Below are 24,913 nucleotides of genomic sequence, written 5' to 3' on the forward strand. Positions count from 1 at the left end.
GGTATACACCTAGAAGTGAAACTGCTGGAACATATGGTAACTCTAAGCAAAACTTTTCCAAAGTGGTTGCACAATATTACATTCTCACCATCAATGTATGAGGATTCTGATTTCTCCAAATCTTCACCAACACTCATTATGTACTATTTTGATTACAGCCATCCTAGTGGATCTGAAGAAGTATCTAATTGTTTTAATTTGCATTTCTCTGATGCTGTGGTCTGAATGTTTGTACCCCACACCATGCTTCCAAATTCATATATTGAAACCAAATCACAAATGTGATGGTGTTAGGAGGCGGGACCTTTGGGAGATGATTAGTCATGAGGGTGGACTTCATGAATGAAATTTTTTCCTTATGAAAGAGACTCCAGAGAGCTGCCTTGCCCCTCCCACCACGAGAGGACACAGCAAGAAGGTGCCATCTATGAATCGGGAAACCAGCTCTCACTGGAAACTGATCTTGGACTTTTCAGCCTTCAAAAAAATGTTATTTTGTTATAGCTGACAGAATGGACTAAGACACCTGATGACGAATGATGTTAAACATCTCTTTTTATTCTCATTGGCTACTTATATATCTTCTTTTGAGGAACACGTATTCAAATTATTTACCAATTTAAAACATTTGTAGCATTTTAAAAATGGAGATATAGGCTGGGTGTGGTGACTCATGCCTGTAATCCCAGCACTTTTGGGAGGCCAAAGTGGGCAGATCACTTGAGGCCAGGAGTTCGAGACCAGCCTGGCCAACAAGGTAAATCCCTGTCTCTACTAAAAATACAAAAACTAGCTGGATGTGGTGGCACATGCCTGTAATCCCAGCTACTCAGGAAGCTGAGGCAGGAGAATCACTTGAACCTGGGAGGCAGAGGTTGCAGTAAACCGAGACCGTGCCTTTGTACTCCAGCCTGGGAGACACAGTGAGGCTCTGTATCAAAAAAAAAAAAAAAAAAAAGATATTTCACATAACATAAAGTTCACCGTTTTACAATGTACTTACACTACCATGGTTTTTCATATATTCATTATTGTGCAACCAACACCAGTAATTTCAAGAGATTTTTGGCCAGGTGTGGTGGCTCACACCTGTAATCCCAACACTTTGGGAGGCTGAGGCAGGTGGATCTCTTGAGCCCAGGAGTTCGAGAGCTGCCTAGGTGAAACCCCGTCCCTACAAAAAATAAAATAATTAAAAAAAAATTAGCTGGGCTTGGCAGTGTGTGCCTGTAGTCCCAGCTACTCAGGAGGCTGAGGAGGAGGAGGATTGCTTGAGCTTGGGAGGCAGAGGTTACAGTGAGCTGAGATTGCACCACTGCACTCCAGCCTGGGTGACAGAGTGAGATCCTGTCTCAAAAAAAAAGACATTTTCATTCCCACCCAAACTCCGTATCGGCAATTATTCCCAATTCCCCTCCACCCCCATTCCCTGGGAACCAATAACCTATGTGCTTTCTCTATGAGTTTGCCTATTCTGGACATTTCATATAAGTGAAATCACAGTATGTGGACTTCTGTATTCTGGCTTATTCACTTAGTATGTTTTCAAGATTCATCCATGTTGTATCATGTCAAAGTACTTCAATAGATTTTTTATGGCTGAAGAATACTCCATTGTAGCAGTAATCTACATTTTGTTTATCCATTAATCAGCTGATGCTATCTTCTTTGCTGTGTATCTTTTGTCCATATTTTTAGTTGGATTATTTCTTATTGTTGAGGTTTGCTTTGTTTTTTTAGAGACAGGGTCTCACTATGTTGCCCAAGCTGGACTCAAACTCCTGGGCTCAAGCGATCCTCCTGCCTCACCCTCTTCAGTAGCTGGGACTAAAGGGGACACCACTGCATCTGGCTTATTGTTGAATTTTAAGGGTTCTTTAATATTTTGGATACAAGATGTTTTATTGCATATGTGTTGTATAAATATTTTATTACAATGTGTGGCTTGTCTTTTCATCATCTTAACAGTGTCTTTTGCAGAGCAGAAGTTTTAAATTTTAATAAAGTCCAACTTACCAATTTTTTCTTTCATGGATTGTGCTTTTACTGTTGTATCTAAAACGTCATTGCCAAAGCCAAGGTCACCTAGATTTTCTCCTATATCATCTTCTAGAAGTTTTGTAGTTTTGCATTTTATGTTTATATCTATGATTCATTTTGAGTCAATTTTTGTGAAAATGTAAAATCTATGTCTAGTTCCAATTTCTTTTCTTTTTTTTTTTTTGGCTTATGGATATCTAGTTGTTCCAACACCACTTGTTGAAAAGACCATCCTTTCTCCATTGAATTGCCTTTGGTCCTTCGTCAAAGATCAGTTGAGATCTGTTTCCAAGCTCTCTATTCTGTTCCATTGATCCGTGTGTTAATTCTTTTGCCAATACCACACTGTCTTGATTACTGTAGCTTTATAGTAATTTTTGAAGTTGGGTAGTGTAGTGTCAGTTCTCCAATTTTCCTCCTCTTCAGTGTTACTATTCCAGGTCTTTTCATTTTCCTTGTAAACTTTAGAATTGGTTTGTTGAAGGCCGGGCGCGGTGGCTCAAGCCTGTAATCCCAGCACTTTGGGAGGCCGAAACGGGCGGATCACAAGGTCAGGAGATCGAGACCATCCTGGCTAACCCGGTGAAACCCCGTCTCTACTAAAAAATACAAAAAACTAGCCGGGCGAGGTGGCGGGCGCCTGTAATCCCAGCTACTTGGGAGGCTGAGGCAGGAGAATGGCGTGAACCCGGGAGGCGGAGCTTGCAGTGAGCTGAGATCCGGCCACTGCACTCCAGCCTGGGCGGCAGAGCGAGACTCTGTCTCAAAAAAAAAAAAAAACAAAAACAAAGAATTAGTTTGTTGATAACCACAAAATAATTTGCTGTGATTTTGATTAAGATTGCATTGAGGCTGGGTGCAGTGGCTCATGCCTGTAATCCCAGCACTTTGGGAGGCCAAGGCAGGAAGATCATGAGGTCAGGAGTTTGAAACCAGCCTGGCCAACATAGTGAAAAAGATAGTTTTATTTCTTCCTTCCCAACCTTTTATTTCCTTGTCTTGTCTTATTGGACTAGCTAGGGCTTCAATATGATGTTGAATAGGAGTGGCGAGAGGGGGACATCTTTACCTTATTCTAATCTTAGGGAGAAAACTTCTAGTTTCTCACCATTAAGTATACCCTAGCTGTAGGGTTTTTTTGGTAGTTGTTCTTTAACAAGTTAAGGACAGTTCCCCTCTACTAGCTTGAGTAAGTGAAGGCTGGATTTCTGAAGCTTCAGTGTGAAATGATGTGAAATGCTGTGTGACATCCAGAGGGGGATGTTGGAGTTAAGCAGAGTACCTAGGAGAGGGGACTGGGATGGAGAAAGAGCAGGGAATCACTGGCATATCCATGATGCCCGAAGTCATGGCTATGGATGTGATTGCCAGGGAAGTATGTGCTGCTGTTGGTCAGGCAACTGGTCACCTTGAACAAAAATAATCACAACTCTGTGCATGATAAATATTTGTGACTCTAAATGTGTGTTCCTGAGGATAGCCTGGCTACCTCACTATGACCACAGTGTAAATATTGTTGATGGCCTGCTGTACCTTAGGCACCGTGCTAGACAGTGCCTTGCATTATCAGGTTATCTCATTTAATCCTTGCAATTTTCAAGATGAGTACTGTTAATCCAATTACCAGATTGAGAAAACAGAAACCCAGAGGGTTTCAATATCTTACCCAGGTGAGAGCGTTCATAAGACAGGGCCGAAAGTGACTCTGAAGCCTATGCTTGCCCTGCTCTCCCACACTGCCCACAGGGTTTGGGCAAGGAGAAAAAATAGGCTCAGATGGGAATGACTGCAGGGAGTCTGAGGAGAGGACCCACGTCCATTGGGTCATCTGGAGTGGCCTGAGGCTCAGCACCACTCCCACCAGGAGGGAAGGGCTTGCTTGACCCAAAGTGCCTAGCCTGGAGTGTCTAGTCCCACACTGCAAGGAGAGCTGCAAGTCTAAGGGGAACCTCCACCTCCAGAATTCAGGCAATGGTGGCTAAGATGAGAGGACAGTTATCCATCCACTGACCCTGGCGCCTCACACTCTTAAACCCTGGTCTTCCACATACCCTGACCCAGCATACCTGTACTCTCCAACCCCCGAGGATGGGCCTGCGCTGAGTCTGTGTGCTGCTTTACAGAGTTTGAATAATTCAAGCCCCAGAGGCCTGAGGTATCAGTTTCCTTTGCTCTGTTGTCATGGGGACAGGTGTCTTAACACCTGTGTAATGCACAGGTATAATTAAGCTAATGAAAGAGCAAAGAGGGAAGGGCTGCTGTCCTGTGCCTCAGATGACTCTGGGCTGATCAAGGGAGTCCCTGGTCCCTGTTCTGCTGAGAGAGCAGCAGGCCCATCTAGAGTCCAGGTGTGGGGAATGGAAGAAGGAAGGAAGGAATGAGGGATGAAACAGAAGTAGGAGAAAGGGAGAGAGAGTGGAAAGAGGCAGGCAGGGGGCGATCAGAGTCAGGGAGGCAGAGAGACCAAGAAAGTTACAGAGGGAAAGAGAAGGAAACAGAGACAGAGTGAAAGGCAAAGCGGGTGGGGAGCATAGGAAAGGGCAGAGGCAGAGGCCAGAAGAGGCAAGGACCAGCAGAGAAGAAAGACAGACCAAGTACTAAACTCCAGGGGCAGGCACAAATTGGAGGATCAGAAGACTGGAGGGGCTGCAGGGCCCGCTGGAGGGTGGTTGTACCCGCCAGAGATCTCAGTCTTACTTCTGACTTCTAGGTACTGTCCATACCATCCTTGCCAGCTGGGCCTAATTTTGCCCTAGGTCTGGCCAGGAGGCGTCACACCCAGAGACCTGCCCCACCTCTTGCAGTGCCAGGACCATGGGGCTCCGGAGCCACCACCTCAGCCTGGGCCTTCTGCTTCTGTTTCTACTCCCTGCAGGTATGAAGCTCGTGGTGCTGCTATTCCTGTTCTCCCAAAATCCCTTTCCATGTAGTCTCTCTTGTGTTTCTCCTCAGTACCTGTTTTGAGAACAAGCTCTGTATTCGGGGAGTGTGGAGAAGAGGGGTGCTGAAGTGGGTGAGAGGAGACTTGCCTGGCTAAGGTGGGAACAATGAGTGGGGAGCTTCCAGAGACAGGGTTGGGAAAATCAGAGGGGCCAGATGCTGAAGGGCCTGCCGGCCAGGCCAGGTCTTTCTCCTGCAGACGATGGGGGCAGCACTGAAAGGTTTCAGCAGCATACTAGCCTGATCAGATGTACATGCTTAAAAGCATGGTCTATGGGCATGGGAGGGGTAGGAGGTGAGCCTCGGGGGAGGGGGTGACAGTGAAGGGAAGGGCCTGGCCTGGAGGGGAGAGGGCAGACTCAAGATCATGTTTAGCGAAATCTGGAGGATTTGAATGATCTGACAGGATCTGGAGATTAACTGGATTCCAAGAGGAGGAGGCAGGAGAGGGAGAAGGGAGGGATAATTCCCAGATTTCCAGCTGAGGTCACTATTGCAGCTGAGGGCATGCTATTTGCTGAGATAGGAAACATGGGATAGGAAGTAGGTTTCAGAGCATGGAGGGAGGAAGCGAGTTCAGTTGAAAGTGCCTGTGGGAAACTCAGGAGTGGACTGTACTCTATTTGGGTCTGGAGCTCAGGAGAAAAATCTGGGATGAAGAAAAAGAAGGAAGCCAAGGACAGTATTCATGGGAACAATATTTAGGTCAGGGATTGAGGAAAATGTGTGTCAGGAAAGCCTGGGGAAGAGTGTGTTTTCAGAAGGAAGGAATGTTCCATCGCATCAGAAGTTTTGAAGAAACCAGCTTGAGATGGAGAAGTGGAAACAGGTTTGAGAGAGACAGGAGGGGGCAGAGCAGTGGGGTTCAGAATCCCTAGGTGAAAGTCTGGACTCTTGTGGCTTGTTTGGATCCCTCTAGCATTTGTGGAGAGGCAGGCAGACTCCAGGTCCTTGAAAAGGGAAGGGTGGAGGAGAAATTTGTCAGCCTAGTGCCAAAAGATAGTAACAATTCACTCCATGGCCTTTATCTTGTGTGTCCCTGCAGGCAAGCCAGGGAGGAACTAGAGCCACAGCTAGAGCAAGAAAGGGCAGACACAGGAGGACACTCATAAGGACAGGGCCTCAGCCCTGGGAGTGGAGGGTGTGAGCAAAGGCCCTGGGACTAGGGCCTGGGATGGACAACCCTCCTTACTGACCCTCCAGAGTGCCTGGGAGCTGAGGGCCGGCTGGCTCTCAAGCTGTTCCGTGACCTCTTCGCCAACTACACGAGTGCCCTGAGACCTGTGGCAGACACAGACCAGACTCTGAATGTGACCCTGGAGGTGACACTGTCCCAGATCATCGACATGGTGCGTTGTGGTAGTGGTACAGCTGTGGAGTCTTACCTGTCACAGTGTCAAGAAATGAAGGGGTGAGAGACTGGGATTTCTCTCCACAGAAATTCCTTTTCTGTAAATGTTAATATTAACAAAGATAGCAGTTACCAACTGTTGGATACTGACTGTTGGGTGCCTACCTTGTGCCCAACATTTTGCACTCCTGAACTTATTGAATCCCTGCTAAGCGGGGATTCTCACCTCATATAACTGCTGAGGAAATAGGCCCAGAAAAGAGAAGAGCCCACTAAGGTCACATGGCAAAGTCAGGTCTGGGTGGGAACTGGACAGTATGGACAAGTCAGGTTTGTGGGTGCTGACCAGAGCCCTGCAGGGGAGTGTGCACAGACGGGGCAGGATATGCATATACATGTCCACATCTCTGCCATCCCCTGCCCCCACTAGGATGAACGGAACCAGGTGCTGACCCTGTATCTGTGGATACGGCAGGAGTGGACAGATGCCTACCTACAATGGGACCCCAATGCCTATGGCGGCCTGGATGCCATCCGCATCCCCAGCAGTCTTGTGTGGCGGCCAGACATCGTACTCTATAACAAGTACTGCCTATCTGGGCTCTTCCCCTCTCCTACCCCTCTCTAGACTTGCCCTTAGCCATGGGTGTGCACTGATCCCCTCTCCCTACCACACAACCCGGTTGCCATGCTGCCCTGGAAACTTTTCCCCAGGACCCTTCTAAGCTGCCAGGCATTCACAGCCCCTCCATGGCACCCCCACTTTAGGCTATCCCAGGCCAGCCCAGGCTGAACGTCTCCTGGGAACCTACTGTGTGGTCCAGGGCAGATGCCTGGATCACAAGGGCCTCTCTAGGGCACATTTTTAGCCCTAAGTTTCTCAGGGCTCCCCCAAGAGCCTGTCTAAGGTTCTCTTTCCTCCAGGACATCTGGAACACTGCTTTATTTTCTCTGGGGCCCCTCTGCATATTTTCTCTGGGGCCCCTCTATAAGTTTTGCAGATGTCCCCAAGGGAAGTCATTGTGTGTCCCGGAGTTGCCTCTGGGTTCTGCAGAGGCCTGTTTATACGTCCTCTGGCTACATCTGTGTCCCTTCTGGGCCCTTTAGGCGCCACCCCTTCCAAGCAGCGGGTCTCTCTAGGTGCACTCCACCCTCTGTGTTGCTTTGTTCTGAAAACGAGAGTCAAATTAACGAAAGAAAAACAAGCAGAAGTTTATTTATTTATTTATTTATTTATTTATTTATTTATTTGAGACGCAGTCTCCCAGGCTGGAGTGCAGTGGCGCCATCTCCGCTCACTATAAGCAACGCCTCCCGGGTTCACGCCATTCTCCTGCCTCAGCCCCCCAAGTAACTGGGACTACAGGCGCCCACCACCACGCCTGGCTAATTTTTTTGTATTTTCAGTAGAGACGGGGTTTCACCGTGTTAGCCAGGTTGGTCTCGATCTCCTGACCTCGTGATCCACCCGCCTCGGCCTCCCAAAGTGCTGGGATTACAGGCGTGAGCCACCGTGCCCGGCCACAAGCAGAAGTTTATTAACCTGCTGTACCCATCACGGGAGAGGCCTTAGTTCAAAAGTATTTCTCTCTGAAGGCAGTGGCTTAGAGGCCTTGCTTAAATAGAAATTCAAGAAAGATCCAGTAAGTTGTAAATAGTGGCAAGACAAAGGAGAGCAGTTCCAGCCTTTAAAAGGCGAGAAAACGTGGGAAGAGGGTAAAATCTGTTCCCAGATTCCTCTGGCACCTACTGGTGCCCTTTGGAAAAGCAAGTGCTGTCTCCAGCAAGGAAGGGCTGGTGTCTTGCCATCAGGCCAGCAGCTGCTGGGGCCAGGTGCTCCCCTGCGTCGTGTCTCGAACTTAATGAGCCTCAATATTCTGGGGAGAAGTTTTGGTTTCTTTCAGACCCTGGGGGTCTGCCCTGGGGTCCTGGACTCCAGGGCTGCTTCTCGGGCTGGACAGCCTGAGTGAGCCAAGCCCCGCCCCGCCTGCCCGCAGGGCGGACGCGCAGCCGCCAGGCTCGGCCAGCACCAACGTGGTCCTACGCCACGATGGCACCGTGCGCTGGGACGCACCGGCCATCACGCGCAGCTCGTGCCCCGTGGACGTGGCGGCCTTCCCGTTCGACGCCCAGCGCTGCGGCCTGACGTTCGGCTCCTGGACTCACGGCGGGCACCAACTGGATGTGCGGCCGCGCGGCGCTGCCGCCAGCCTGGCAGACTTCGTGGAGAACGTGGAGTGGCGCGTGCTGGGTATGCCGGCGCAGCGGCGCGTGCTCACCTACGGCTGCTGCTCAGAGCCCTACCCCGACGTCACCTTCACGCTGCTGCTGCACCGCCGCGCCGCCGCCTACGTGTGCAACCTGCTGCTGCCCTGCGTGCTCATCTCGCTGCTTGCGCCGCTCGCCTTCCACCTGCCCGCCGACTCGGGCGAGAAGGTGTCGTTGGGCGTCACGGTGCTGCTGGCGCTCACCGTCTTCCAGCTGCTGCTGGCCGAGAGCATGCCGCCGGCCGAGAGCGTGCCGCTCATCGGTGAGCAGCGGAGGTGCGGGGGAACCTGACGATGCGCCGGGGACCCCCCAGGGCGGGGCCGCGACAGGGCCTGGGTCTGCCGAACGGCCCGCTTCAGAGAATGAGGCGGGGGCGTCCTGGGAACGTCCCCTAATTTTGAGGGGAAAGGATTAGCTCCTTCCAGGGAGAACACCTCTCACGACTGGGTCTTGATGGTGGAACATCAGTATCCCCAGATCCTAGTAATAGGCAAAATCCATCGACTGCTCACTGTGTGCCAGGCACTCCCCTAAGCACTTGACCTTTATTAACTCAGGTAAACATCACCACAAACCTAGGAAGTAGGTCCTCTGGTTATCCCATTTGTACAAAAAGGATTCGTATCTTGCCCCAGCTCATGCCCATCGTTATTTGAGAGTGGGACTGTCCTGGATTGTGTATGAGTGCAGCTTCCAGCAGTGAGGGGAGCAATTAGGGAGCAGTAGCTTCTGATGACCCACATGTAGGAATGAAGGATGGGGAGAACTTGGCCCTTACCTCCTTCCTGCTTCCATCCATGGGGCTTGGAGGGTCTGGAGAGCCTCATGGTGGGCTTATTTCCATTTGTGTAGAGGTGACTAGGAAGCTCAGGATCCACAGGCTTTTTGTTTTGAGTCCCAATTGGCTTTCTGTCTCTCTTGCAGGGAAGTACTACATGGCCACTATGACCATGGTCACATTCTCAACAGCACTCACTATCCTTATCATGAACCTGCATTACTGTGGTCCCAGTGCCCGCCCAGTGCCAGCCTGGGCTAGGGCCCTCCTGCTGGGACACCTGGCACAGAGCCTGTGCGTGCAGGAAAGAGGGGAGCCCTGTGGGCAGTCCAGGTCACCTGAGTTATCCCCTAGCCCCCAGTCTCCCAAAGGAGGAGGTGGCCCCCCAGCGGGCCCTTGCCACGAGCCACGATGTCTATGCCACCAGGAAGCCCTACTGCACCATGTAGCCACCATTGCCAATACCTTCCGCAGCCACCGAGCTGCACAGCGCTGCCATGAGGACTGGAAGCGCCTGGCCCGTGTGATGGACCGCTTCTTCCTGGGCATCTTCTTCTCCATGGCCCTGGTCATGAGCCTCCTGGTGCTGGTGCAGGCCCTGTGAAGGGTAGGACTAAGTCACAGGGATCTGCTGCAGCCACAGCTCCTCCAGAAAAGGACAGCCATGGCCAAGTGGTTGCTGGTCTTTAAGCCAGCCAGTCTCTCCCCACTGCTCCTAAGACCCTGGGACACTTGACTTCACAATCCACAAGGGAGCACTCATTGTCTACACACCCTAACTAACGGAAATCCAGAGCCTGCCACTCCCCTAATTCCAAAAAAAAAGAAGAACTCTACAAAGGCCAAGGTCACAGAGTACAGTCTTGGAGGGACAGAATTGTTTGTGCTGGGTACTAGAGCTCTCAGTGGAGAGCGTGCGGGTTATTATGAGAAACTGAACTGAACTGCTCCGTTTCCTGTCTTCCTTCCTAGGTGGCTTCTTTGCAGGGCATTGGGTCTTACCTTTCCCTGCCGAGGGGCTCAGGGAAAAGGATTGGGGATTCTCAGTTGAGTTTCCAGAGCAGGAGGCCCTACAGACATTTGGCCCCAAATCCCCGACTCAATAAAGTAAGCGTGTACCTAGCACCTCCTCGATGCCCTGTATTACCCTTGAGGTCTGTGGTAGTGGAAGCTGGGGGTCCAGGTCTGTCTGTACTTCAGGTCTGTCTCATGGCCACTGGTGCAAGTCCAAGTCCAAGTTCAAAGCCTGAGAACCTGAAGTTCTAATGTCCAATGGTAAGAGAAGGATGTCCCAGCTCCAGGAAAGAGCATGAATTTGCCTTTCTCCTACTTTTTTGTCTTCTCCATGCCCTCCCACATTGAGAGTGGAACTTGCCACTTAGTCCATCAACTCACACGCCAGTCTCCTGCTGAAAACCCTCACAGACACATCCAGAAATAACGCTTTCCCAGCTGTCCATGTATCGCTGGTGTCCATGGTAGTGGATTATCAGAACTTATTAATGTCACTGTCACTAAAGTTGGTATATAACCCCCCACTGCTAAATATGACGAGCTTAAAAAAAAAAAAAAGAACTTAGGCAACCTAGGGAGACCCTGTCGCTACAAAAAACACAAAAATTAGGTGTGGTGGCACGTATCTGTAGTCCCAGCTACTTGGGAGGCTGAGGTGGGAGGATCTCTTGAGCCCAGGAGTTTGAGGCTACAGTGAGCCATGATGAGAGGAGCCTCAGGACTCATGGATTAGAGCAGAAGTTACATCTGTGCTGACAAAAGAATGGGATTTGGCTGAGGTGCTGATGGAGGACTAGAGCTCTCTCTTCCATCTCTCCTTCTCTCTGTGTGCTGGAGTTAGGCACCGTCCACCCCATTCTCACACTCGGACACTGAGAGCTTGACAGTGTCCAAGGCAGGGGCAGTGCAGGGACCAGCCATTCACAGGTATTTGTTCCTTTCTGAGTTTCACACATTTCCTGGCACTACCTCTGTGCCTCTGACCCAGTCCCTTCCCTCAGGAAGCTCACAGTTTGACATGGCAGACAGACATGGACATGTGGTATACGGAAGCATTCAGGGCTCTGTGGAAGCACAGAGGCAGGGTCACTACCCCAGCTGGGTGGGAGAGGTCACAGAAGGCTTCCTGGAGGAGTGAACAAGAGCTTTCCAGATGGACATGTGAGGCATCTGAGTAACACCAACAGGTATCACTGCGAAGTGCTTTCCTCTCCAGTCACCCCCCAAATCAACTGAAGTCTTTCTATCTCCAAGTGAGTTGCTGCCTGTCTTGAAGTACCCCCCACACCGCCGGCCCAACCCTTTATTCAGAGTCTCACTCCTAGAGCCCTGGGTAAGGTTCAGTCCCCAAATTGTCTCCTGTTTCTCCACCAGCAGGTCTGGCAGCTACCAGAGAAGGTCCCAGAGTTCCCTGCAGATGGGGTTGCCAGGAATCTTGATTACACTGAAAGCACACATTGCCAACATCCTCAGGATGGGCAGAGGCAGCAGGTGAGGCTGTCCCGTGTCTCATGCATCAAAGGAGGCCTGGACTGTCTGGAAAGGCCCTCACTGCGAGGAACCAGAGCAGCAGCAGCAGAGACGAAACTGCAGAGAGGGGGCTCTGACCCATGGCTGCAGAGAAAACAGGCAGAGAGGTTTTGGGAGAGAGAGAGAAAAAGAGGTATTTAGGAGCACAGGAGCAAAGTGGGGACACACAGATTCAAGGTGGAGAGATTGGCAGAGTGAGCTGGACAGACTGATATACAAAATTGCCACAGGCAACAGAGATAAAGATCAAGTTTAGGGAGGCGCTGGTCCAATGGTAATGTGTTATCAGAACTTACTAACACTAGTGTCACTAAAGTTGATGTACAATGCCCCCACTGCTAAATTTGACTGCTTTAAACAATTTTAGGCAACCCGGGCAACATAGGGAGACCCCTTCTCTACAAAAAATACAAAAAGTAGCCAGGCATGGTGGCATATATCTGTAGTCCAAGCTACTTGGGAGACTGAGGTGGGGGGATCACTTGAGCCCAAGAGTTTGAGGCTACAGTGAGCCGTAGTGGTGCCACTGCACTCCAACCTGGGTGACAGAGTGAAAAAAAAATTTTTTTAAATAAAGAATTTAGGAAGGTAGACAGAGACGAGGAGACCAATTAGAGTCCCAGTTTCTCTTCCGGAGGTCATTGTGTCTAACTTAACTGCTTTCTATTGCCACAAATAAGGTGCTTCAGAGTGGGATGTAACGTGGATTTAAGATCAGAGTGGGATCTACTGTGGCTGAACTTGGCTCCTTTGCCCAAACCCTAGTAGGAGAGGTGTGGGGTGGACTAGGAGGAGAAATCCTAAACTTTTCCAGTTACTGGAATTATATCATCAAAACTCAAAGATGCCTGGGAGGCTGGAAACTTGGCTTCTGATCCTGGCTCTGCCATGAACTCACTGTCACCTTGAGCAAATAATTTGTCTCTGGGTCTCACTTGACCATATGAAATGGGTAATGCCTCCTGTTCCGCCTCCTTCCCATAGATTACTGTGCAATAAAGATGAGATGGATGGGATGGGATGGGATGATGTCTGGGGAGGGATGAAAACCATCCTGGTGTGGTGGTTCAGAGTTTGGCTCTAGAGCCAGGCTCTCTGGACTCCACTTCTTAGTAGCTGGGTGGCACAGGGCTGCTTGCTTCTCCTCTTTGCACCTTTAATGTTTTTGTTTTTGTTTTGTTTTGTTTTGTTTTGGGACAGAGGTTCACTCTTGTTGCCCAGGCTGGAGTGCAACGGCACAATCTTGGCTCACAGCAACCTCTGCCTCCTAGGTTCAAGAGATTCTCCTGCCTCAGCCTCCCAAGTAGCTAGGATTACAGGCATGCACCACCACGCCCAGCTAATTTTGTATTTTTAGTAGAGACGGAGTTTCTCCATGTTGGTCAGGCTGGTCTCGAACTCCTGACCGCAGGTGATCCGCCCATCTTGGCCTCCCAAAGTGCTGGGATTACAGGCGTGAGCCACCGCGCCTGGCTTCTCTTTGCGTCTTTGTACCTTGGTACTGTCATCTGCAGAACAGAGGTGATGACAGTACCATTGGGGCGTGGTGAGAATGAATGGCATGATGTGCCTGGAGTGGATCAGAGGAAGCTGGGGGGTCCTTCGTGCCCACTTACAGAGTTCTGAAGGACAGAGGAGTTCTAAAGGCTTGGGGAGGAACTGCTGCTTCTTCCCTGGAAATGGCCCATTCCCACCTAGAGACATGGTGACCTGGGTAGGCCTTGGCACACCAAGTGTCTGAGGGAAGAGAAGAGTCACAGCTGGAGATCATCTGGTCCAATTTGCTTATTATACACACCAAGAAACTGAGGCACAGAGAAAGAATGGGTTGGTCATAGAGAAAGAGCAGAGCCTGGACTAGAGCCCAGGCCTCCAGCACCCAAAGCTGGCCTTCGAAGGTGGGTTTGGGGGAGCCCTGAGGGCAGTGACAGAGACAGTGGGTTCTGCACTGGGAGGCAGAGAAGGACCAAAGGAGGACGTTGCGGGGAGCAGCCCTTCCATCCCTCACTTCACTGCAGCCTGAATCTCTCGGGGGCCTGATCAGTGGCCTTTTCCTGCAAAGGACAGGCAGACCCAGGCTGGAGAGCAGGTGTCTCTGCTCCCCCAACCATCTGCTCTCCCACACACTCATCTCCTGGCTAAGGCTGGCAACCCCCAAGGTGCCACTTCAGTGAGTGCACTTTTTTTATTATTATTATTAATGAGGTTGTTTCCTTATAAAAGATCCAAGTGGGCCGGGCATGGTGGCTCACGTCTGTAATCCCAGCACTTTGGGAGGCCAAGGTGGATGGATCCCCTGAGGTCAGGAGTTCGAGGCCAGCCTGGCCAACATGGTGGGCAGGGAGACAGCAGTTGGGTGCTGTGCCCCTAAGGTCCAGCTCAGGCTGTGGTCTCTACTAAAAATACAAAACATTAGCCAGGCGTGGTGGCGGGCGCCTGTAATCCCAGCTGTAATCAAGAGGCTGAGGCAGGAGAATGGCTTGAACCTGGGAAGCGGAGGTTGCAGTGAGCTGAGATCGTGCCATTGCACTCCAGCCTGGGCAACAAGAGTGAAAACTCCGTCTTAAAAAAAAAAAAAAAAAAAAAAGATCCAGGTGATGGGGTCAGGGATGAACTGAGTCCCACAGGTGCCTGCAGCTCTTACCTGAATTATCCAGATGGCAAGGCCCAGACTTGCACTTCTTGTCTATAGAAAAGAAACAGTAAAGAATGAAAGGCTCAGGAGCTCTCAGGATGGAAAGGGACCTCAGAGCCCTGGTGGTCCATTCCTGACTTGTTCTAGGAGAGGTTGGTACATTTCCCCCTAATTCTGCTCTTTCATGGTGGAACTTCCTTGACTAGGTTTGCCTCAACCCATGAGAAGCAGGGCCAGAAGGGGGAGTGGGCCATCAAAGCCAGGGTCGACTCTGGGGCACTCCTGCTCCCTGGGCCTGTAACTTTGCCTCCCTGCCACACTCACCTCTCCCTCTTCCATGCCTCGCCCCAGCCTGGTTTGTGTTCTTTGCATGCCCTCCTCACCTTATGTCAACTCATGCATGCTCCTGTTGCTGTCCAAGATAGGAAGTGAAGTCCTTAGCCCTTCAGAAATTAAGAACCTGGGCCCATCCCCGTGGTGGTTCTTCTGGCCTGTGCTGGGGACATGGACAGGAGGAGCGTCTACCACTTCCCGACCACAGCCTGAGTGTGACCTTAGGGGCACAGCACCCAGCTGCTGTCTCCCTGCCCCCACCACCCCACCCAGCACAGAATTCTTCTTCCAGCTCATAAATGCACTCTTCTCAGAAACTGAGGTTGGGGCTCCTACTCATTTCTGGCAACAGCTCTTTAGGTATCAATAATCTGGCTGGAAAATAATTCCCTTCCAGCCTCTGACCAGGAGAAAAGCCCGACCAGGCCTGCTTGCCCGCCCAAATGGTCAGAGACCCCTCCCTTGGCCAGGAAACCTTTCCAGCCACCCAGCAGGCAAGTGGCCAACTATGGCTTAGATCCCTTCAAGGGCAGTAAGTGCACCCCTCAAAAGGTTATGTCTCCCCTTAGATGGAAGGGGTTGGGAGCTGGTGGATATGACTGGTTGTATTTATGTATCCCTGGGACACAGGAGATAGGGGCTTGGGTTTGCCGAAGTCCCTGGTGGATGTGGAAGGCCCACCTTCTGCACAGGTGCTGACTGGCGCTTGCCCTCCTACCTTTGATGTACTCGCAGTTGTAGGTGCTGCGCTTGCCCAGAGCCCGGAGGTAGATGCGGGCGGGGCCCTGGGCCGGTCTGCTGGCATTGATCACTTGGAAGGTCTCGAAGGGGGGGATCAGCACCTCTTCCTCTCCAGGGAAGAAGGAGTAGCCCTTGATAGGGGCCCCGAGGCAGGTCCAGATGCCAAAGAAGGTGTCCTCACCAAACTGCTGGGCCGCAACATTCTTCAGGGAGGCGGAAGCAAAGCCCCCCAGCCTCACAGTGGCCCCGGGCCCTGCTGGCCGGAAGTGCAGGCCATGCACACCTCGGAACACCTGGTGGCACCGGGGTGGACGCTGGCCCCTGCCCAGGAGCTGCAGGGCCTCGGTCAGCAGGAAATGGAGTGTCTTGAAGGAGAAGTGATGGAGGTAGTGGGCCCGGGAGCGACCTGCCTCACGCACGGCTGCATTGAACTCCTTGTGCAGGGGGCTGTTGGCTGTGTAGGCCAGGAGGGCCACCCCATGCTCATCGCGGAAGCCCAGGGGTGGCGGGGGTGGACGGGTAGGGCTGAGACTCCACTCTGGCCCCCAGGCCTGGCGCTCCTGCCATTGGCTGCTTGCCAGTGTCCAGCCGTCTGCATACACCTTGTTGGCCTGGAACTCCGTGTGGTTGAGATCTGGAAGAGCAGCTGTCATGGCAGCAGCACAGCCAGCGTACTGGTCATCAAAGGAAGCCAGGGCCATGTCCAGCGGCATCTCTTGAGAGAAGAGGTCTCGTCGTGTGATGGGGTGGCTCTGGGCCTGAGGGGGCAGGAGCAGCAGGGACTGAGAGGATAGGCCCCTGAGAGAATGAGTCCCCTGCCATCCAGCTCTCCCCTCCACTGAGAAAGGCAGGAAGGGCCCCAAACACACCTGGTGGGGAAGGGGATTGGGAACCTCTGGCTATAATTTCCCCAAGACTAGCATCTGGGGCTGTCCCCTTGGGCTGAGTGATCCCCAAGGGAAGCGTCAGGCATTCTTTCCTCTCTCCTTCCAGGGTTCAGAAGAAGCTGATGGCTCAGTTCCCTGCTGGGTGGGAACAGTGGGGGATGCCCGTACCTGAAGTGCTTCCATGAGGCCCACAGACACAAGAAGCAGAGACATCATAGCAGGCATCTGCATGCTGGTGACCCTGGGCCAGTTGCTGTCTCTCTTTGAGTCTCAGTTTCCTCATCTGGAAAATTGCAGTGTTAATCTGTATAGTTTAATAAACATGAATCGACACTTAGTCTGTGCCATTCCTAGTGCTTGGCACTGAGAGTCACAAGACAGACATGGAGGCTCAGAAGAGAGAGGACCTTTCTTGCTGGAAGGAACATGCGTGACTTCCTGGAGGAGTGACGTGAACAGGGTCTTGCAGGATGAACAAGAGACTAAAATGTCAGCAAGTGGAGACTGGGAGATATTGTGCAGCAGGAATGGAAAAAGCAAATGTATTGGAGGTGGGAACTGAGGATGTAAAGAGGGAAAGACATGTCATCTAGGCTGGCAGAGCTCGCAGGGTAGGAACGTTGGGAAGATGGGCCAGTCATGAAGGGACTTGACAGCCACGGTGAGAGAGCTGGGCTTCACCTCACAGGGGTTATGGGGTTGGGATGGGGGCAGATCCAGGAGTGTGCAGCTGGTGGGGCCTTAGCAGGACTCCAGGAACAGACTTAGAGCAGGGCTTGGTCCACCGGTTGCCCCCACTCCCTGCAGTCCTCTTGTGGAATGAGCCTTCCATGCTTCCAGGGAGGGACAGATATAAACCCCAGGTGCTGGGGAAAGAGGGGATCAGAAAAGCAGGAGAAGACAGAGGATAATGGTTTCCCCAAAGCAAGCAGCATGAACCACAAGCGTTCCACACCCTCCCTGTTGGGGGACAGGTGGAGTGCCTGAAGTGTCTCCAAGAAGAGGGTGTCCAGGCATTGGGTCTGGATTGAAACTGGCAGTTTCCTTTTTTTTTTTTTTTTTTTCTTTTCTTTTTTCTTTTTTTTTTTCTGAGACCAAGTCTCACTCTGTTGCCCGGGCTGGAGTGCAGTGGCGTGATCTTGGCTCACTGCAACCTCCACCTCCCGAGTCCAAGTGATTCTTTTGCCTCAGCCTCTGGAGTAGCTGGGACTGCAGGTGCCTGCCTCCACGCCCAGCTAATTTTGGTATTCTTAGTAGAGACAGGGTTTCACCATGCTGGCCAGGATGGTCTCGAACTCCTGACCTCAGGTGATCCGCCCACCTCGGCCTCCCAAAGTGTTGGGATCACAGGCATAAGCCACCGCGCTGACCCTATTGTCATTTTTTTAAGAACTAAAAGGAAACATGCTTACACATACACACTTTATTACCTTTTTTCCTCAGGAAAAAAATATCATGAACTTCCTTCCATGTCAGTACATACATACCTCCCTTGCTCACATAATGGCAGCTTGGTTTATCTCACGGTATAAACCATAATTAACCATTTCATACTTATGAACACTTAGATTTTTTTCCTAATTTTAAAATATTATACATAATACTACAGTGAATATTTACGTATATAAATCCTTGTCTACTTGTGTGCATGTTTTTATTTATTTTATTTTATTTTATTTTATTTTTGAGACGGAGTCTCGCTCTGTCGCCCAGGCTGGAGTGCAGTGGCCGGATCTCAGCTCACTGCAAGCTCCGCCTCCCGGGTTCACACCATTCTCCTGCCTCAGCCTCCCGCGTAGCTGGGACTACAGGCGCCCGCCACCTCGCCCGGCTAATTTTTTGTATTTTTTAGTAGAGACGGGGTTTCACTGGTGTGCATGTTTTTATAGGAAAGATTTTGAGAAGTAAAATGAGATCTAAAGAATATGAATACTTTTTATTTTGATAGAAACTACCACCCCACCAACAATGGATGAGAGTGCCCTTTATTCCACATCTTTGCCATTGCTGAATATGATTGATCTCTTTTTAATTTCCATTTAACTGGTAGGCAAAATGGTATCTACTTTTTTTGTTTGTTTGAGGCAGGGTCTTGCTCTGTTGCCCAGGCTGGAGTACAGTGGCATGATCATAGCTCACTTCAGCCTTGACCTTCTGAGCTCAATCGATCCTCCTGCCTCAGCCTCCCAAGTAGCTGGGACTACAGGCACACAACACGATGCCTGGCTTATTTTTATATTTTTTGTAGAGATGGGGTTTTGCCATGTTGCCCAGGCTGATCTCGAATTCCTGGGCTCAAGCAGTCCACCCACCTTGGCCTCCCAGCATGCTGGGATTACAGGTATGAGTCAAAGCTTCCAGCCTCTGTTTTCTTTCTGTACACAAATGGTAATATAGTCAATGGGCCTTTATCTTTTGGAATCTGATAAAAGCTGAAACCTCCCCTTAGAAAATGAATATATGCGCCTTCAAACAAATGTTACATAAATATCACGGTGGTTATGCTTCTGCCTCCAATCTCATTTAGGTTAAGCGTCGCTGCTTTATCATCTCTGGCTCTGGGGAGACCTAAGTTTGGATAGTTCAGTGACTCTAAGACACTGGGATTCTATGTGTCTATAATTAATCTTCAAATCTAAGACCTGTAATTGCCAATACACAATTTAAATGTGAAGTATGAGCTTCTCTGGGCAATGGAGTTAGCAGTAGTTTTTACCAAATTCCACATGTCCAAAATGGAGCTCATTATCTTCTCCCCCTCAAAAGCTGCTTACTCATTTATTCAACAATTTTTTTTTTTTTTTTTTTTTTTTTTGTCTAGCATCTGTAGCATGTCAGGTACTACGGATAAAATTATGAACAACAGCCAGGCATGGTGGCTCCAGCCTGTAATCCCAGCACTTTGGGAGACTGAGGTGGGAGGATTACTTGAGCCCAGGAGTTTGAAACCAGCCTGGGCAACATAGTGAGACACCATCGCTACTAAAAATAAAAAAATACGTCCGGGCAACTTTGGGAGGCTGAGGCGGGTGGATCACCTGAGGTCAGGAGTTCAAGACCAGCCTGGCCAACGTGGTGAAACCCCATCTCTACAAAAACACAAAAATTAACTGGGCAGGTGCCCGTAATCCCAGCTACTCGGGAGGCTGAGGCAGGAGAATAGCTTGAATCCAGGAGGCGAAGGTTGCAGTGAGCCAAGATCGCGCCATTGCACTCCAGCCTGGGCGGCAGAGTAAGACTCCGTCTCAAAAATTAAAATACATACATACGTACATACATACATACGCCAGGCTACAGGGTGTGGTGGTGCATATCTGTAATCCCAACAACTCGGCAGGCTGAAGGTAGGAGGATTGCTTGAGTCCAGGAGGTTAAGGCTGCAGTGAGCTATGAAAACCGACTTCCCTGGGCGGGTGCGGTGGCTCACCCCTCTAATCCCAGCACTTTGGGACGCCAAGGCGGGTGGATCACCTGAGGTCAGGAGTTTGAAACCAGACTGGCCAACATAGTGAAACCCCGTCTCTACTAAAAAGGCAAAAAATTAGTTGGGCATGGTGTTGTGCGGAAGCTGAGGCCGGAGAATCTCTTGAACTTGGGAGGCGGAGATCGCAGTGAGCCGAGATCGCACCATTGCTCTCCAGCCTGGGCGACAAGAGTGATACTCCGTCTCAAAAAAAAAAAAACGACTTGAGTTCTTGTCTGTGGTCTCTTGAAGTTCACCAAGGAGGCTAGAGCTGCTGTTACTAGTTGCTCACTTTCCTGTGTGTAGAATCCAGTCATGGGCTCAGGTGAGGCTTTTTTTCACTCTATGCACCCCAAGAGAGGAACACATGCCCCAGGACTGGTGCCCTAAGGCCTTGACCATTGTGATTGGCTCATGGATGGACACATGACCCAAGAAGGCCAATCAGAGGCCTTCCTGACAGTTGATCTAAGGATTCAGGGTAAAAGAGAGTGTACCTGACCCTGTGGTTTCCTCAGCCCATATTCCCGGACACCGTCTTCGAGTCCACATGCAGGTGCAGTGGATAGTTCTCACGCAGGCTGTCAGCCTCCCACTTCTAGGGCTCACATTTTTCTGTGTCTGAGGCGTTCTTCATCACCCTGGGAGCCTGTATTTTTGCAAGCACAGGGCAGGCCAAAAGTGTAGGGGATTTAATGTTCCCGAGGACAGCCTTCAACCAATGAGGTCTGGAAGTCAGACTTCCTGTCCCATAGAGGGTCCCCGGTGGGACTAGTTGATCACAGTGGTAATAGGCTTTTAACTGGCTGCTTTTCTCTTCTCTATCTGACTTTGCCACTCCCTGACTTGTATTTCTTGGGATCACTTTATAAAGAAGTTCACTGCACCCATGTACTTGTCTATGGGTCTGCTTTTGGGGGAAGGAAACTGAGAGTCTTTTCTTCGGAAGATTCTTCTTTAGTCTGGACCCCCAGAATGAACACATGAGGAACAGGCCTGAGCCCAGCCCAGAGCGAGGAAGACCCCAGCTGAGCCAGACCAGTGGCCTGAGCAGAGCTGCCCAACCAAGTCCAGTTTAGATAAGCCACTTGCTGTCAACCCGAAGACCATGAGCCTGGGAGTAAATGTTTGTTTGCCACTGAGATTTTGTGGCACATGGCAAAACGGTTATGCAGCAAAAGCCCACTGGGCCAGCTGTATCTCTCATTGTGTCTCTGCAACTCAGTTTCTGTCTGCATCTGCTCTATAGTAAACAAGATAGATCAGAGGCTTGGGGGGAGGAGAGGCTTGAAGGCAGACTGAGGACATGGAATCAGAGGACCTAAGAGAATGGCAGTGAGGACAGACAGAGTTAGGAGATAGAATTTACAAGACTTGATGTCTGATGGGCTATAGGGGACGTGAGAGAGGGAAAAATCAAGGATGACACCCAGGTTTCCATTCTTTTTTTTTTTTTTTTTTTGAGATGGAGTCTCGCTCTGTGCCCAGGCTAGAGTGCAGTGGCCGGATCTCAGCTCACTGCAAGCTCCGCCTCCTGGGTTCACGCCATTCTCCTGCCTCAGCCTCCCGAGTAGCTGGGACTACAGGCACCCGCCACCTCGCCCAGCTCATTTTTTTTGTGTTTTTAGTAGAGATGGGGTTTCACCGTGTTAGCCAGCATGGTCTCGATCTCCTGACCTCGTGATCCGCCCATCTCGGCCTCCCAAAATGCTGGGATTACAGGCTTGAGCCACCGCGCCCGGCCCAGGTTTCCATTCTTTAAACTAGAAACACAGAGGAGAAGTGGAGTAGACTTAAAAAAAAAAAAATGAAGCCCCTCTTTTATTGCCCATCTTCTTCCACCATTCTTACATGACTGCAGAGTGTCCTGCTCCAACGCAGCCCTGTGAAACTTTACTTTTTTTGTTTCAGCCTCATTGAAGTATAATTGGTATACAAAAAACTGCATATAATTAATATATACAATTTGGTGATTTTGGAACTAAGTATACACTCATGTTACTATTACCACAATCAAGGGAATAAACATGTTCGTCACTTCCAAGTTTCTGTGTATCCCTTTATTTTCATTTTATTTTTATTTTTATTTATATATTTATTTATTTATTTTGAGACAGGGTCTCACTCTGTTGCCCAGGCTGGAGTGCAGTGGCACGATCTCATCTCACTTCAACCTCTGCCTCCTGAGAATCAAGCGATTCTCCCACCTCAGCTTGCCGAGTAGCTGGTACTACAGGTGCCCACAACCACGCCCAGCTGATTTTTGTGTTTAGTTGAGAAGGGATTTCGCCATATTGACCAGGCCAGGCTGGTCTCGAACTCCTGACCTCAGGTGATCCATCCGCCTAGGCCTTTCAAAGTGCTGGGATTACAGGCGTGAGCCACCGCACCCAGCCTTGTGTTTTTTGTTTTGTTTTGTTTTTTGAGACAGTTTTGCTCTCGTTGCCCGGGCTGGAGTGCAATGGCGCGATCTCGGCTCACTGCAAACTTTGCCTCCCGGGTTCAAGCGATTCTCCTGTCTCAGTCTCCCAAGTAGTTGCAATTACGGGCGCGCGCCATCACGCCTGGCTAATTTTACATTTTTAGTAGAAATGGGGTTTCTCCATGTTGGTCAGGCTGGTATTGAACGCCCAACCTCAGGTGATCCACCCACCTCAGCCTCCCAAAGTGCTGGGATTACAGGCATGAGCCACCGCGCCTGGCCTGTTTTTAGTTTTATTTACTTTTGTTTTGGTTTTGGCTTTCATGTATCAAGAACATTTAATGTGAGATGTACCCTCTTCACACATGTTTAAGTTCACAATGCCTTATTGTTACTGTAGGCACAATGTTATACCAGAGGAGACTTGAAAAGCTCATTTTGCTCATTATTGTAGTCCCATTACAAAGCAGATGCTCAATAAAAATGTATTGAATTAATGATCAGGTTTGGAGGGGAAATGGTGAGTTCACTTTGGGAAATGTGAACTCCCCGAAGCAGATGTCCAAGAGGTAGCAGAACGGACAATCAAGGAGACATGAGAGTCACAGGCAATTGAAATCAGGGAAGAGATGAGATCCCCAGAGCAAGGAAAAGAGAAGGCTGAAAGGCAGAGGGCGAGCTGCTTGATGGTTGAAGCCAGAGGTCAGGTGGAGCCGCACTCCTCCTTGGCTTTCTAGAGTCTCTTTGCATCTGGTCCTTGGGTTCCATGAGATACCATGGTATCCTTGTGATAAAATCCTCTTTAGGCTTAATCTAGCTCAGGGTGGCTCCTGTTAATTTGCCATGGCAAGTCTCACGTGATAAACCATCCCCATTATTCACCCAGTCATCCGTGATGGTCCCCTGGGTGTCCATTCAGTCAATCATTTGTCAAACATTCACATAGTTGCCAACTAACGCTGGGTGAGATAGGGGTCCATCCTAGATTCTTCTTCCCTTCAACATCCGCACTCCCTGCCCTGGCTCAGGCTTGCCCGTGCCTCCTCACTGATCTCCCCCTCCACAGTCAGCCCCACTAACCTGCCTGCCCAGGGAGGGCGATGTTTCTAAACTGGTCATGTTCCTTATGTGCTTAAAAGCCCTCTGTGCCAAAACTGACTGGAAGAAATATCTCAAAGTATAGAGGAAAAATGCAGAGACGAAAATTATGAGGGAACAGATAAGAACACATCTCGAAAAAAAAAAGCAAACAAACAGACAAACAAACAAAACATCCCTCCATACCCTCAAAACAGAGGCCAACATCCTTATCCTGGCCCTCTACGCCCTCTGCAGCTCGCACCTGCCACTCCTGCTTGGCTTCTGTAGTGCAGAACAAAGTCACAGGTGGGACTCCATGGTTACCCTCCCTGTGGTTCTGCACACATTGTCCCCTCTCCTTGGGACACCCTTCTTCTGGCTACCCACTCTTCAGGGCTTAACCTGGGGGGTCACCTCCTCCAGGAAGCCCTCTGACTCCTCTGGGCTCCCATATCACCCTGTGCTGTCCTCTGTCACTGTCCTTATCACACTGTGCTGCCCTTATATGTGCCTGGCTCCTCTCCTGGCCGGTGAATTCCTTGAGGGCAGGGAGCATGTATGCCAAGACCAGGCACTGGGTAGGCCTCAGCATGTTTGCTGAGAGTCTGAGGAACTTTCTCAGCTCAGCTAACAGCGGAGACCACTGCAGAGCAGGTGGGTGGCTGGCCTTGGTGACCAGTGTCAGGGGAGATGTAGTGGGAGCCGGAGGGATGGGGTGGGCATGGGCCAAATTGCTGGGGATGCTGAGTAACTCCTTTTCTAGCCCAAGGGAGTTGCCGTTCTGTCCTCCCTCTCATCCTGCTTGGGGCCATTCTTTCATCAGTTCCTCATCCAGGCCCTTGCTGAACATACCCTCCTGGGAATGTGAACCCAAATCTCCCCACAGGAATCTCAAACTTCCCATGGACCCCAACCTTCCTAAGTATCCCAAACTTCATCAAAGTTTCCTGGAAACTTGTTCTCATGACTCCTAAAATTCCACCATTCATCTCCCAAACTTCACCTCAAAACCACTTTTCCTGCCCAACGCCCAGGAAGAGAGTGGTGCGCTCCTTACCCAGGCCTTGTCCTGCGTGGGGAAGCTGCTGCTGGTCTCCACCACGGCCACCAGGAGAGGGGAGGACAAGTTTCTTTTTGATATTGTCAATCCCCACCCCTTGCACCTCCCCCACACAGCTGCTCAGAAACACGACACTCCCCCATCTATTTCTGGATGTCTCCTCAGGGCTCAGGAACACCAGCCTCTGCTCAGTCTGACCTGCCCAGTGTTCGTCCTACAAAAAAAGAGAATCCCTGAAGCCAGATAGGAGGTGGACTGAAGCACTAGGGATCCAGGTTGGGACAACTGCCTCCTCACTGGCCATGGTCCTGTACTCTGGTCAGTCAAGGAGGAGGAAGAGAGGAGGAAGCTTCAGCACCTCAGCTTCAGAG

General features: G+C 50.4%; 2 protein-coding genes across 18 annotated transcripts; one reads left to right on the forward strand and one right to left on the reverse strand.

Annotated features, from left to right (window-relative positions):
* Positions 1-4,714: 4,714 nt before the first annotated feature.
* CHRNA10 (cholinergic receptor nicotinic alpha 10 subunit) lies at positions 4,715-9,981 on the forward strand. The gene is made up of 5 exons (XM_005578982.5): positions 4,715-4,915; positions 6,184-6,329; positions 6,762-6,916; positions 8,329-8,861; positions 9,524-9,981. The coding sequence occupies exons 1-5, from the start codon at positions 4,855-4,857 to the stop codon at positions 9,979-9,981; spliced, it is 1,353 nt and encodes a 450-aa protein (XP_005579039.1). The 5' UTR covers positions 4,715-4,854.
* ART1 (ADP-ribosyltransferase 1) lies at positions 9,108-24,591 on the reverse strand. 17 transcript variants are annotated; one of them, XR_010581202.1, is made up of 7 exons: positions 24,540-24,591; positions 16,686-16,800; positions 15,608-16,388; positions 14,566-14,607; positions 13,538-13,658; positions 10,525-12,005; positions 9,108-9,975 (listed from the first exon to the last, which is right to left on the reverse strand). XR_010581202.1 is itself a non-coding variant. In XM_045370326.2 (7 exons), the coding sequence occupies exons 3-7, from the start codon at positions 16,746-16,748 to the stop codon at positions 11,861-11,863; spliced, it is 1,152 nt and encodes a 383-aa protein (XP_045226261.2). In that variant the 5' UTR covers positions 16,749-16,800; positions 20,478-20,629; positions 24,540-24,591; the 3' UTR covers positions 9,108-11,860. The 17 variants fall into 17 exon arrangements, 8 of the variants coding, with proteins under 8 accessions (XP_045226261.2, XP_045226259.2, XP_045226260.2 ...); XR_010581201.1 differs by having other exon boundaries at positions 10,497-12,005; XR_012423460.1 differs by having other exon boundaries at positions 10,497-12,005; positions 16,686-16,821.
* Between the last annotated feature and the right edge of the window lie 322 nt (positions 24,592-24,913).

The sequence above is a fragment of the Macaca fascicularis genome, chromosome 14 (assembly GCF_037993035.2).
Source record: "Macaca fascicularis isolate 582-1 chromosome 14, T2T-MFA8v1.1".
Taxonomy (NCBI): Eukaryota; Metazoa; Chordata; class Mammalia; order Primates; family Cercopithecidae; genus Macaca; species Macaca fascicularis.